The sequence below is a fragment of the Leiobunum rupestre genome, chromosome 3, assembly GCF_980474605.1.
Source record: "Leiobunum rupestre chromosome 3, qqLeiRupe1.1.hap1, whole genome shotgun sequence".
NCBI lineage: Eukaryota > Metazoa > Arthropoda > Arachnida > Opiliones > Sclerosomatidae > Leiobunum > Leiobunum rupestre.
The window spans coordinates 16,091,416-16,106,905 of record NC_143386.1 but is presented as its reverse complement, the minus strand read 5'-3'; the positions used below and the strand labels follow the sequence as shown (position 1 = coordinate 16,106,905).

The 15,490-nt window shown below is 34.2% G+C and overlaps 1 protein-coding gene across 1 annotated transcript in view; it reads left to right on the top strand.

Annotated features, from left to right (window-relative positions):
• The window catches only part of LOC149949680 (complement receptor type 2-like), a 43,515-nt gene extending 33,898 nt beyond the window's left edge, over nucleotides 1–9,617 (top strand). The window contains exons 15-23 of the mRNA XM_090167869.1: nucleotides 115–170; nucleotides 298–473; nucleotides 3,663–3,842; nucleotides 3,916–4,050; nucleotides 4,918–4,990; nucleotides 5,323–5,378; nucleotides 7,513–7,600; nucleotides 8,574–8,631; nucleotides 9,483–9,617. Coding sequence (XP_090023995.1) covers nucleotides 115–170; nucleotides 298–473; nucleotides 3,663–3,842; nucleotides 3,916–4,050; nucleotides 4,918–4,990; nucleotides 5,323–5,378; nucleotides 7,513–7,600; nucleotides 8,574–8,631; nucleotides 9,483–9,521 — 861 coding nt within the window. The 3' untranslated portion in view covers nucleotides 9,522–9,617. The remainder of the gene's footprint in view (nucleotides 1–114; nucleotides 171–297; nucleotides 474–3,662; nucleotides 3,843–3,915; nucleotides 4,051–4,917; nucleotides 4,991–5,322; nucleotides 5,379–7,512; nucleotides 7,601–8,573; nucleotides 8,632–9,482) is intronic.
• The last annotated feature ends 5,873 nt before the right edge of the window (nucleotides 9,618–15,490 follow it).

Here is a 15,490-nt window from a genome sequence, read left to right as displayed (position 1 = left end):
GAATGCTTATTCCTTGATAATTTTGGATTTACAGCATAAATAGTTTCAACAAAAACCTGATGGAGAAAAATGAAACACTTCTTTTACGTTTGTTTTACTTTCATGTACATGTAGTTCAAAAGAAATTTCGAAGATACCGGAATGAAAGATGTTAAAGTTGCGAATTGTAGGTAAGTTGCATTTTTATCAACCACTTTTTTGTTCTCAGTCAATACATGTAACGATAAAAGATTAATTTTTAGTATTTAAAAATTTGTGTAGCTTTTGATATTTACCGTTTATCTTTATTACACTTAGTTTTAAGCCCTTCGAGGATATTATATTGGGGACGTGTTTAGTGGAAATGTTCTTTTCCAATGACACGGTCGAAGAGCCCGAAGCCGTTCGAAACATATCTCGCTGGATAAAACGAACTGACGATTATTTACTTCTGTCTCCCGAATTGGAAGTTTTGAGAGAGAAAGTTACCGAAAGTAAGTGGTATTATAAGATTCGAAGGAACTAGTAAAGTTCTTGAAATATAAATAAAAACTGAAAAAAGACCCGCAACCGTAATTTGGTTTCGAGTGTAATTTTGATAGTAATATTAATCAAATAAATGTGAGTTATATTAAAATCAGGTGGGAAGGTTGTGGATAGTCCCGTCAGAGATAGGCACTAACTATGGTTTTAAAGCCTCTGCAAGTTTTTACGGAAATGGTCAAACTAAGAACATTGAGGAAACCCCTTTAACAAACGGACAGATTACTTGAAAACTCATAGAAGTACGAGTGTTACCGGGGTTTCCATCATGTGATACACATTTCGATACGTCACATTATGTTATTAATAATTAAAAACCTAGATCTTTAAAGCTCGAAGCCAGCCCTTCTGCGTTGAGTTTGCACTGGTTAAAGGGTTTCTACCGACTTCTTCGGTTTCACCTTTCTAGAAAAACTTGTAGAGGTTAACGGTAATAGTAAGTGTAGGAAGCTGTAGGCTCGCGTGCACCACTATGTTCCGAAACGCCCAAAAAACGGCTAAAATTCCCCATAGAATATTTAAAAAAACTTTTTGCATATTATGAATCAGTGTAAAATCAGATTTCACCCACAGAAATTTCTATTCTCTGCGACCCCTGGCGGCGAAACTAGCCCCCCTGGCGGAATATCGCAACAACACTTATCACAATCTGTAGTTTGCCATCGGGCTAGTCAATTTTAAAATTTTCAGAATTTTTCCACTGCCCAATTTGTTGCCGCCACCGTAAGAAAAGTGAAAAACCCCATTTTCGTCCATGTTGGTAGAGGTTTTTCTCTACCTTTTCAAAAGTTTAACGACGTCTCCTAGTACAATACCCCAACATTACGTTGTAATTACTTTCACGCGTTGATCTCCGCGCATTTTAAAGAAAAATTCGTTTGAAATTTAAAAAGAATATTTCTAAAATAGCCCAAAAACCGCCAAAGTTTTGGGCTAGCTTTGGCTGAAAAAAAAAGTTAGTTTTTTGAAACCAAATGTTTCATTCGTGTACCTGGCTTTATTCAGTTTTATTTTTCCATGTTACAATGTAAAGAGTAAGACTAACGCCTTATTTGCATATATATTCTTAATTATCGAGTTCCATTTCATCTTCTATTTCTAATAGAATATTATTCAATGTGTTTCTAGTGAAGTCTTCAAGGAATTGGTCCTCGTCAGAGATATCAGTTGATTCGTTTGAAGAAAATACATTGTTTGGAAATGGCGCTTCGTCGGGTTCTTTAAAGGGAATATAACCTCAGGTATTTGGTGTGGAACACCAACGCTTGCAGCTCTGGCCGCTCTTGCCTTTGGCTTTAAAAATTTTTGGCGCCACTGTACAGGGACATTTGAAAAATTGAAGGGGTCTTCCGTAAAGATTGCGTTGCAGGTTATATTCCCTTTAAGTAATTCTAGCGCGGCTTTCGGAAGTTGAATGGCGCTTCGTTTTTCTAGCCTCTTTTGTAATGAATACTTGGAGACAATTGGATCAGAAGAGTCCATAGCTCTATTGAATATATCTGTTAAATTGTCAATTCTTGAACTTTTTCGAGCGTGTAACTCTCGATCCTTGCGATATAATTTGTTTCGGGACTCTCCTGCATGTTCGCTTGACATGCCCATAGGCAAAGTCGAACTTTGAATTATTTCTTGACCATGAAAAATAATTTTATGAACTGTAACTGGCAAATAATACCATGGCCATGGTATTATTTGCCAGTTACAGTTCCAAACAATGTATTTTCTTCAAACGAATCAACTGATATCTCTGACGAGGACCAATTCCTTGAAGACTTCACTAGAAACACATTGAATAATATTCTATTAGAAATAGAAGATGAAATGGAACTCGATAATTAAGAATATATATGCAAATAAGGCGTTAGTCTTACTCTTTACATTGTAACATGGAAAAATAAAACTGAATAAAGCCAGGTACACGAATGAAACATTTGGTTTCAAAAAACTAACTTTTTTTTTTCAGCCAAAGCTAGCCCAAAACTTTGGCGGTTTTTGGGCTATTTTAGAAATATTCTTTTTAAATTTCAAACGAATTTTTCTTTAAAATGCGCGGAGATCAACGCGTGAAAGTAATTACAACGTAATGTTGGGGTATTGTACTAGGAGACGTCGTTAAACTTTTGAAAAGGTACCCGCGGGTTTTTGAGAAAAACCTCTACCAACATGGACGAAAATGGGGTTTTTCACTTTTCTTACGGTGGCGGCAACAAATTGGGCAGTGGAAAAATTCTGAAAATTTTAAAAATGACTAGCCCGATGGCAAACTACAGATTGTGATAAGTGTTGTTGCGATATTCCGCCAGGGGGGCTAGTTTCGCCGCCAGGGGTCGCAGAGAATAGAAATTTCTGTGGGTGAAATCTGATTTTACACTGATTCATAATATGCAAAAAGTTTTTTTAAATATTCTATGGGGAATTTTAGCCGTTTTTGGGGCGTTTCGGAACATAGTGGCGTGGCATGAAGGGCTTGCCACCACCCTCCTACGCAGTACGCATTGTAACCCGGCCACCTGTTTAAAGCAAAAAAGTCGCTGGATGAATTGGGCCTAAGGTGGTGCCTTGGGTATAAGCCTCGCTGATTATTATTTATAATTATTTATTAGGTTATCAAGGTGGTAATGTCAATAGGAGCCTCAAAGGCCTGACTTCGACTTTGATATATAAAAGCTTGATTGAAAATTCGTAATGAATAATGAGTATACATTAACATTTTGTTTAACGAATAAAAGCTAGTCATTATTTGATTGCTTAACGAATGCGGAGTAATTATGAACTATTTTCTTAAAGAATTAACGAATGATGAGTAATTATGAACTAATTTCTTAACGAATTTTAGAATGAGGAGTTATTATGAACGAATTTCTTAACGAATTAACGAATGATGAGTTATTATGAACTAATTTCTTAACGAATTAACGAATGATGAGTAATTATGAACTAATTTCTTAACGAATTAACGAATGATGAGTAATTATGAACTAATTTCTTAACGAATTAACGAATGATGAGTTATTATGAACTAATTTCTTAACGAATTAACGAATGATGAGTTATTATGAACTAATTTCTTAACAAACGAGAAATACTTATGAATTAATTTCTTAACGAATGAAGAATAATCATGAACTGATTTCTTGTAGTGGAAAAAGCTGTAGAAGTTAAAAATCCGTGCAACGAAAATTCTGACTATTGCGGTCCTGAGAACGAGTGTAAAAAAGGAGCAGGGGCGTTAGAGTACAATTGCCCATGCAGGCATGGATATGAAGAGATAAAGGGCGTCCCACATAAATCGAAACTATTTGAATCTCCAGTTTGCAAAGGTTAAACAATTTCAATGATATTTTTAATTCCGATTTTATTTTAGTAGAGTTACCATTTTCGAATTGATTGCAGACATAAATGAGTGCACACTCAACGTGGAGAACACTTGCCCTAAAAATCAAAAATGCGTAAACGACATAGGTAGTTTCCATTGCGAGTGCAAACTAGGTTACAAATATAGCAATGACAGTCGAACTTCATGTATAGGTAAGTGTAAACAATTTTTTAAGCATATCTGTAAAAGCATCTTTTCTTCTTGCGCTGTTATAATGTAAGCTTTAAACACGAACTTTCAAAAGTTTTTTGCGTTTTGCAAATTGATTTTGCAAGAAAACGTAGGTTGTGGAAATACATGTACATCATTTGAAACTTTCTAAAACTATTTACACGGATAACTTTAGTTTATGAGTAATATCGAAAGTAACATAATATTAAGAAAATAAGAAATATGAAATTTCCTATTTTCTAATGCAAATTTTTTGACCAAAACTGACACTCTCCCAATTCCGACCTGGACTTGCAAGATAATTGATTGCATACCTCACAGCTTTGTCAGTTAACCCAGTAGTCCACAGAAAAAATTAAAACAATACTCCCGAGGGGCAGCTCGTTGCACATTCCAAGCGCGAAGGTTATTTTTATGAGGAATACTGATATAAATAGGCCAACAAGTCTATTTCATAACTTACTTTAGTTTCTAAAATACATAAATCCACCTTTCGAAAGAATATTTAATACTTTCCTTAAACTAAATAAAATAAAAATTGTGCCCATTTAGTTTCAACGTTATGGAATAATTTACATTAAAAACCTAGCCTAATACTATTAGTTAAAATATAAATCATTATTTCTACAAAAATATTTTATTAGATACCTGGTTTTGGGACTAAGGCAGTGGAAAGTAAATTTGAATTCTACATATTTGAAAAGCAGGGTGTAAGGGGAATGGCGTTAACTGGTACCATTGTCCTTTTTTAGTACTATATCAAATACTTAGTTCAAAAGTCATATTCGGGCAATTGGTTTTTAGATTCGCCCAGTAATTTTCATATGAATTACTTCTATACAAATCAGGTTGTGAAGACGATCCATGCAAGAACAAAGGATATTGTACCCTGAATCACGACCAAACCTCCTTCATTTGCGAGTGAGTATTGTTCATTAATTATTTTTATAAAATGAATGTGGCGGTAAATAGTTAAATTGCCTACCCTTCTAAGGAATAATCTGAAAATGATTCAGTTGACTTTCCAACACGACTTTTAATGCCAGCTTAAAAGTAGTATTTAAACGCATTTATAGCCTTTCTTAACTTATAAACCAAATATAAATAATAATAATTCAAATATATTCAAATTGTCATTTAATGTTTTAAAGTGGTTATGAAACGTTATTCTAATAATCTGCGTATAGTGATTTTCAAAGTTTAATATTTGTTGCCTACCTTAAATGTGTTATAAATGTAATTTATTATTTCAGGTGCCCTTTGGGATACAGCGGAGAATATTGTGATGTAAAAGCCGAAAAATTATCAGGTAAGGCTAATAATTGAAATAATAATAATAGACTAAAAATATAAATTGTTTGCTAGAACGGGAGCTGAGTGGTTAGTTCTCATCGTTCATTTTGTAATACCATAAAACACTACTAACTTGAAAACATTTCATTAATTCGATACAGAGTTTCTAACTTGCATAGTTCGAATTATTTTTCAGCTTGATAAATAAAATTAGCTTTTTCAACTTCCATAATTAAATTTTTTACCCAGAAGTTATTGACCTTGGTCAACGGAAATTATAAAAAAACACAATTATTTAAGCCAGAGAGTTTCCATTTTCCATTATTTATTGATTAATGATTAAACATAGATGTGCGCGAAAAAGTAAGAAAAGGTTTGTTAGTAAACATTTGATGTTTAATATCTTGCCACGCCACTTTCCTTCTTTGCTTTCGCATTTTATTCTTCATAAAACTTCTTATTATGACAGTAATTTTTTATGTATTTTTTTCGAAATTTTCCCTTATTTTCGTCGCGCATGTTTTTGTTCCGTTATTTTACACACAATCCTAAGGATTTGTGTGTATTAGTCTCACGTACAGTATAGTTAATTTACGGGACCCCAATGTTCGTGGTTTTATATTTCCGCCTGAAAACCGACATAACGTTCCTTAATTTAAGTCCGACTTTCATGAAAGTTATATTTTTGAATAGCTGTGCTTTTCATATAACCTAGAATTGCAATTGCGTTGCTTAAGTTTATTTCTAAGTTAGGTTTTTTGGACAGCGTATACGTAATCCCCTCAACTTCTAACATTGGAAATACGCGTGGTTATAATAAATCTCCTCGCGCCACAACTTGCCCTGGGTGGGGCCTTCGCTTCGTCGGTTGATTCGAATATCTATCCTAGTGCCGCTGGGTATCAAAACCTACGTTCTCCCTATCTTAGAGTACTGCATCCGCCACGGCTAGCGGTATCCATTAAATTGAGGCTAGCATCGGCTTTTCGTAGAGCACCTGTATGACAAATGTTCTCACTAACTTCAAGTTGTACACGCTCGGTCATTCACCGCCAAGGGGGCGCCCTAGCTCCTCTTTACGCTGTTGCTTCTAAGTGGTTACGAAATCACCAATTATGTGTGGCCGTCGATATATATTGGTTGTGATACCGGCGTTGCAGGTTGCTGTGAATAGCTCAAACAAACTTAACACATTACAAGGATAGTGTGTATTCTGACCGTTGTACGTCTTGTTCATATTAGGCTTCATTCTTGTTGTATTTTTGCGTAGAAAACCTTTCGACCAAATACATTTCAGTTTTCTCTTTTCTAAAGTGGATTTTTTACCTTTTCGCTTAGCTTAATGATCTTTCTCTTCAGATCAACAGTGGCTCTCGTCTTTGTCCATAAATTGATAATTGTTCTTATTCCATAATTCAAACCAGGTTTCAAAAACCATTAAAAGACTGTTGAAAATATGTTATTTAAATAATTTTTTTATTGGTTTAAGTTTTGGCATTTGCCCTTCGCGAAATTCACAGTAGTAGGCAATAAAATATTTACTATAATAATTGTTGGGAAAATATTTTATCCGAATTTCCAAAAGGTTATCAGAATTTAAAAAAATCTTGTCAGAATTTCTAAAAATTTTGTCACCATCTCTAAAAATTTGGTCAGAATTTCTAAAATATTATTTAGCATTTCTAAAATTTTTATCAGCATTTCTAAAACTTTATTAAGAATTTTTAAAACTTTTATCGGCCTTTATAAAATTTAATGATTTGATTTTAAAAATAAGTATTTAGTTAAGAATTGAAACTGAGTATATTTGCGTGAAATTTAAGGATTTTTCGGGGCTGAAAATAGTCCCAACTTTCTTAAGGTGATACTAGTTTTCAATTTTATATCTATGTATAGGTAAAATCAGGTCCTTTCTCCTGGTAAAATCATACGAGACGCCACATGACGTCATACTACCAAATAGTTATTTAAAAACAATTTAAAAAATGATTTTAAATTCAAGTGGGATTCTTAGGAAATTAATTTTTGGGAATTTATTAGCTATAAACATAGCTTAGACCAACTAACGAATAATTTTTAATGATTTATTTTGTCGGATTTCTAACCCAAACATATTCAAGTTGCACATATATTTTTATCTGTTTAATTAGCTGCTGAAATGAACAACATCCTCGTGGGATCTGTTTTGGGAGGATTGCTCTTACTGTCGATTGGAGGTTCCGCATTTGTCATTTCCAGGTAAGAAAATTCAAACCGATTTTTACAAAATTTCCCAATAAGGAAAGCATGGTACCACGGTCATTGAAATATTTTTTTTGGAAATACAGCTCTATTGTTATGCTTAAATTATTTGTTTTTGATAAAACATAACCCCTTCAACTATAGGTTGGAAATGAGGCCAATGAACCTAAAGCCCACGATATTTATAGGGGTTCGCAAGCTCACCATGAGCCTCGACGGTTGATTTGTGAGTGACGTAAACATAAACGGGGTCCCATTTTCCTATTTTACATTAGTGCAAAATATATCTACCTACACCACTGTTCTTGGGCAGTAACGTAGATAACGGATCCGCAGGACCTGTGATGTGGGAATTATCGGCTTTAAAAGTCGCCTTGGGTTTTAGCCTAGCTGATTATTATTATTATTAACTAAAAGAAGCCTCAAACGATTCCAGAAAAAAATGATGATCATGATAAGAAGATGCCCTCAAAATGATTTTAAAGACCCAAGTTACACCATTATTCGATTAGACCCAATCATATCTAATGAAAGATCCAATAAAGCAGAAAGAATAATAACGCCTTTTAAGAAATCCATTTTCTTCGATAGTTTCCCGAAGCGTAGTGGAAGATAAATACTTCAAAGTAGATTGTGTTACGTAACAAATTTTATAAATTATTCCATCGTACTATACATGATATATGTTAATTTTTAATTAACCACTGTACCTATAACTTCCCATATAATTTTCAAAACATTTTATTCTTCTTCAAGAGGTCCGGCCCTAATCAATATTTTGTCATAAAATTTCTGAAAAAAATATTCGATTATAATTTGAGATAAATATCAAGGTGCTGAATTATATTTTACGATTTCTCAATATTATACTTTAGAAACTACGTAGTTAGACAATTTGATTGAACTTATTTAGTGATTACTTTATTTGAAACGTAATAATGGCATTCGACTATTTCTTTTTTCGACGCAGGTTGCGTAGGAACAAAAACAAGGTCCATCATCAGGAAGACCCTCTGCAAACTTACTCGGTAAGTACACCCTTAACTGTAACGCTCTTCATTTTGCTTTTAAAGTTCCAAAAGCAAGTAACCTAACCTCGCTTTTCTTCTGAAAGAGGATTTCACTATCATGATTCTTAGGACTTCGGGTTAAGTCGTGATTTAATTGTTAGAATGAGCCTTCCGCATTTACTATCCTTTTTGTGGCGGACTTGTTTTATTTTAAACTTAACTTTCCTCTCGTTATTTCGTGTACTTAATTAAATTGGGATACGCTTAGTGCTCTACACATTTATTAGCCTTAATTGTGATTGAAGTGATTAAGCTGGACATTATTGTCATGATTAAATAGTAGTTGAAATAATTAGATCATGATTAATATATTTAAATCGTGATTGAGACGATGAAATTGTTAAAGCAACGATGATATTTTTTGAGACAATCAAATTGCTAATGCAACTATGAAAATGAGGTTGGGACTATGAAAATGGGATTGGGACGATGAAATTGCGTTTGAGGCGATTGTGATTGAATAATTAAATCGTTATTAATAAATATAAATATTAATAATATGATTAACTCTTTCTTAAAATGATATGATAAAATCTCGGTTTAAATTATTAAGAAGCTATTAAAATGATTGGATTGTGATATTTAAAAAAAAATAATAACGAGTGTAAGGGCACCCTAAAGCTTAATAACCTGCGCCTTGGAAAATTCGTATGCAACCTACTAAAAGTAGGGCCTATATTACTTTTTACTCAACTTAAAATTTTGAGATACGGGATTTTGGAAGCAATTTGCAAAGTGAAAAAACCCATTTAACTCTCTTAATATATTTTATATTTAATAACGGTCAATGAAATTTTTTTATTATTAAGATACCACGTCCAGTAGCAAGAGTGAATACCAGATGGTAATATCATAAAGACTCAGTCTATTCTTTTGGTACTTCTTAAAAGTAAAAAAAAAAATTGTATACATTAAAATAATTAAAACGTTTTTTTTTAATAAAAGGTTATCCACAATTAATATGTAGCGAGAATTCACCACGTCTGTAATAGAACCACGTCTGTAATAGAGTCTGGGCATCAAACTATCATAATTGATAAATTTTAGTATTTAATTTCCTTTTCAACCATTTTTTCAAAACAAGAATTGTATGAAATCTAGCTTCAGCTTTGTCCGGAACGAAAATAGAAAATGAACCCAAAATGACTTTAACAATACAAAACACACGTGACTTGATCTTTATCTGAGCATTTATCAGAGAAAAACGTTTACTGTCATTGATATCGGGTGACTTGTAACGGTCGGTTTAAATCACATCATAAAATAAGATATCTCAGATTGTTCACAAAAAAAGGGTCACCCTCTCCGCTACTCCTGGGGCAGACCCAACCTTTGGGTAACTTTGGCCACGGACGCGAAGTCAGAAGCACCCCTAAGCTTAAGGGCAACTGGCCCGCGGTTAAGGCTTTAAGTCGTGATGAATCGAGCTAACCCGACGGTTTAAGTTGGAAAGGCGTTAGTCCCGTTCGGGCAGCAGAAATCCCGGTGTGCGCGTGTGTGTCTGTGCGCCATAAAACTAGCGGTCACCGTTCCGAAACCGCAAACTGGGTGCCGAGCCGAAACAACGATGGTATGACGTATTGTTTATTTTCGTAAATAAGACATAACTGTTGTCAATTCCCTCGGAATTGTTTCTGTGTTGTGTTTGTTATAAAATGTACGTCATGAATCAGTTAGTCTCTGCAGAGTCTTTGGTGCAGAGCTTTTGGTAGAGTTAAACCTAATTTGTGTGATTAATAATTAAAGGTAACTATTCTAATGGCAACTTGGCAGTCCGTCCTTTTATCCCTATGAGTAGTTTAAGCATACCCCTAGACTTCAACTCGTCAACTCCAATCGTGTACGTTATACGAGTTTCCCAGTAACAATCCTTCCCTGTAGGCTATTGTCTCTTGCGCTGTCGTCCTTTTGGCTAGGAGCAGCTGTTAAAGGTATGGAAATAGGCTTACAATAGGTGGTTCCATTTAACGTTACATCTCGTTTAATAAAACCTTAACCGACTGTTTTGAAGAGAAACATTTTCAGCTTTCACCATATAAAGATAATCCATAAAAGAATCTGTTTTATATCCAGGGGCCGTAGCGTTACGCAATATTTGACTTTGAAGGGGATTTTATTGAAGCACCTATTTACTGATCCCGATCGTAAATACTATCGAGATTATAGTTTTTAAATTTAAATGCTCATCTTTTTCATTTATTAATTATGAAAGGTAATAAATGAAAGGCCGCTATATATAGGCTTAACAAGAAAACAGTAATGCATAGGATTATTTTTGTACCTTAATGTCATACACTTGATTAAAACTAATTATTTTTTCTATCACATGACCAATACGCGGCCAGCCGTGTTTTAAATTACGGCCTGTGAACCGAATCGATATATAACAATATATCGGCCCGCACTTAAATTTCCGAAATTTTAAATTCCGATTTTCAAACGAAGAGCGCTTTTTGTAATGTTCTCATTCTCTTCGAGAAAACAGAACCATCGTAAACTTCAATTTTCCCTCTTGATAAAATTAAAAAAATTCTTACTTCTCGCCCTGTTTAGGAAACAATTGATTTATCGGTATTTTTGCGCAACTAAACTAAATTTAAATAAAGAGCCAATTTTGTTCCCAATGACTGTCATGCCAATTTGAAATTTTAAACTTGCGGCTCGAGAAATTTCGGAAAGGTTGGCAACTACAGAGACCGTAAATCCAAAACTAAAATGTATCGAAATTTGTATCCTCTAAAAACTCAATTCGATATCCTCTCAAATACCTGCCCCTTCTTGGTCGCAGTAAAGTGAAGGTTACCCATGCATACATCACCTTTTTCCTCAACATAATTGAGCTTTCTCCTAAAATCATGTAAGACTAGTTTTAAGTTCAAGTCCCGTCAATTTAATATTTCCATAAAAAAGTGAAAATTAATTAGCTATCTAACGTTGCTAGCATTCTCTAACGATAATAATACTTTCTTTTGCTTGATTTAATATCCACATAAGCGAAGTCACACACAATCCTCATTTAAAGGTAGAAAATGGGCGTTTCATGTAAACTTATTGAACAACAATCCTAAAGATCTTAAAAAAGCTAGGAAAAAGTACAAAAAAGGAGTTCCAGATATTTCTGGTTCGCAAGAAGAATCCCTCAAACTCCTAAACTGGATCTCTTTGCCCTGCAAACGCGCCAAAACCGAAGAAGAAATAAAGTATAAGCAGCAAAACCGCCACATTTAGTTAAACAAAACTTAACACAAACAACTGTTCTCGTGTCTTCTATGCCCTTTTGTATAAAGAAAAATTAAAATTTCAAAACTACAAAATGTTATCCAATGTTAAATAAATATAACCATACGAAAAACGTCTTGGGCAAATTGGTATATGATTCAGAAATTTACAAACTGACAAACGTTTTTGGAAAAATTCGAGAGAAAATTAATACTCTATTTGCATTGAAAAACAATTATTTGCAAACTAGGCATACTAAGGTTAAGAAAAACTGGGAAAGGTATTTGGCAAAACTCTTATGATTTCTCAAAATTTGATATTTGAGGTAAATAGAATTGAAAATACCAATATTAGTGAAAAGTTTGCAAAAACCTTGCGCAAAATAGTATATTTTTGCAAACTATGATATCTGAGGTACATATAATTGAAAATACTAATATGAGAGAAAAGTTTGCAAAAATCATGCGCAAAATAGTACATTTTTGTAAACTCTGATATCTGAGGTAAATAGAATTGAAATTTTCAATATTGGTAAAAAGTTCGCAAAAACCTTGCGCAAAATAGTATATTTTTCCAAACTATGATATATCAGGTACATATAATTGAAAATACCAATATTAGTGAAAAGTTTGGAAAAACTTTGCGCAAAATAGTACATTTTTGCAAACTCTGATATCTGAGGTAAATAGAATTGAAAATATCAATATCTGATAAAGGTTTGCAAAAACCTTGCGCAAATTAGTATCTGGTTTGCAAACTATTGGCTATTTCTGAAAATATCAAATTTTGCGTAAAGTTTGCAAAAAGAGTTTGCATGCGAAAATTAGTACACCCCCCTCGGAGGCCATTGAACGGGACCGTTTCGACCAATTTAACGCTGAGTTAACTCGTTGCTCAGATGCTCCACAACACCTAAAGATTGATGGGGTGCCGCACCAACATGTTGGTACCATAGTCATCTGAAAGTGGCCAGAGGAACGTCGTCCAACGCACCTGCTACATAATTCGCAATAACTCCAAGACATTTTGTCCATTAAGACGATTTGGAAGAAAAAGTGGGCTGATAACTCGATCCCTAGCAATCCTTCCCATTGAGGATTGTCATCACTACTCGTGTGGTTATATTGTCTGTTGAAAGGCCCATCACTCGCATAGGAAAACGCTTTGGTGACTAGAAGTTGATGGAAGAAATTTCGGTTATCATCAGACATGATCATTAGCCAATTACAGAAATCATATCGACGTTCTGTATTTGCTTCGTGCAGAGCTTGGTGGAGGGTCGCTCGAAACGGATGGAAGTTGTTATTGCTAAGAGTGTACCACACGTACTTTGACAAATTAAGATCGTCACTTGCACCTCTAACGCTAACTTAAGCATACGCAGTAAATTAAGCCAGATCGGTGTGGAGGTTTGGACGACCTGCTCTACGGAACCTGGGATTGACATCTCTGTTGTCGTTGAAGTCTTGAACAGCTCCAAGAACAGTGTTGCGGCTTGGTCTCCTGTCAGGATAGCGAATATTAAACAAATCACTAACTCTGTGAGCATAACGTAATACAACTCTACCATAAAATCGCGCTGTTCACGAGAATAAAGTGGCATAATTATGAGACTCAAAGTTCTTAGAGAATGGTTTTAAAACGGAAAGATTTAAATACAAAATAAAAAACCGACTTTTGTTTAAAAGCAAAAGAAAACGTTTTATTATTAGGCCTAATAATTATAAATAAATTGAGACATCAACTACTCAAATAATTTTTGGATGAATAAACAGACCTAGATTGGAGGTTGACCTTTGTTGCCGCCCTTTCCAGCGGTGAGTGTGGAAAAAACACCACTCCCGCTGGTTATATTGGTTCCATCAGTCTTGAGCCTTCATATCCTGGAGGACCTCTTCAGGATCCGATAGGCTGAATACTTTTAGGTTCTCTGTCAGCGTATCCTTTTCCTAGTTATAGCTTAACAGAGGCTCTAAGTCCTCTAGTCTTGAAACTACCTAGTCGTTAGACTCGGATACAATTACTGGTGTGGGATTAAACACAGCTTCTACAAAACTTACAGCTTTGGATTGGTTTGGATTATTGAGTATTTAAAAAATACCCCTGTCCAAACCGACTCACCATCCATTTGGAAAATCCAACGGATGCCTTTCTCTAGCAAACTTTGTTATGCAGAGATCCAATTATACGTTACTAGATAAAACTGAAGGGCTAGATAAAGATTTACTACTTGCTTTGAGTGTGGAGGTAGAATTACTTCTTGCGGAGTATAGAGATCAAGGCCCGCAGAAAGGGCAGATCTTCTGGTTGGTAAGATATCATTATTGGGAAGCCGTTGATATTGCATCTAGAAAAGAAAATGGTTATGTTGATAAAATAACGTTTAATCATGATTAGAATGTTTAAATCTGATTTAATGATTATAAATGATCAAGAATTGATCTATTTATATATAGAGTTAATATTTATATTCCGTCGATTTTTACCTTCTTTCCCGTCGCAATCAATTCCTGGCGGCGCATTATTGGCTCCCTAAATATTACGTCCTCTTGACGCCCCCTTATACATTTCCTACACCCTTTAGTTGATTCCCCTGGTTCATGATGTGTCGCGACTGACGGAATATAAACATTATCTCTCTGTATAAATAGATCAACTCTTGATCTGATTAAAATGATTAAATCCTGATCGAAACGATTAAATCGTGATAAGTATGATTAAATCGTGATTAGAAATTAGAATGATAATAATTGTGCGTGATTAGAACGAGCGGTTTATAATAATTTAATATGAATAAAGTAGTTCCCATTACAATGTTACCTTAATTACTAAGCTGTGAGAACTCGTGTTACAAAATTGTGATAACTTGTTACAAAGCTGTGATGTTTTCGGATGTTTCAAATAAAATGTGATAAGTTATTTTTCAAATCATTTCCATCAAACTCAATTGTGATATAACCATGAATATTAAAAAATAATATTAAATTATCGTACTTTAGTTCTGATATAATTATTAAATCTCGATTTGACCGATTATATTGATTACATTTAATTAAAATGATGAAATTTGATTAATATAATTAAATCATGATAAGAATGATTAAATCGTTTAAATCGTGATTAAATCTCGTTTAAATCTTGATTAGATTTTTTAATCTTGATTACCCTGATTTAATCACGATTATCCTGATCTAATCATTTTACTATGATTAAGACGCACCCAAAATGTAAGTGACCTGTCCCTCGGGGCAGTGTCAGAAGATATGCGCGATGTCCTCTTTGATTTTGCAGATAACCAAATTACTGGACGTGACCGCTCGTGTAAAACGCGCTAATACACTGTTTGTGGGAAAACTAGAATTACTAGAATAATGAGCACACGCGTTTGTCGTGAACCCTGAAAGTCATCTAGAGGGTTTTTATAGAAGTCTGCTTGATATGGCTGCAATGCTCCATCTATGGTGTGTTTCCATTTATCATTGTAAATAGCGCGAAATTGTGTTTTCAACAGTCTCCTCAAGTTTGACGTCGTGTATAAGAAAATAATGCTTTCCAAAGTTTCCCTTTGGCGAGGCTATCCGCTATGTCATTTCAATCA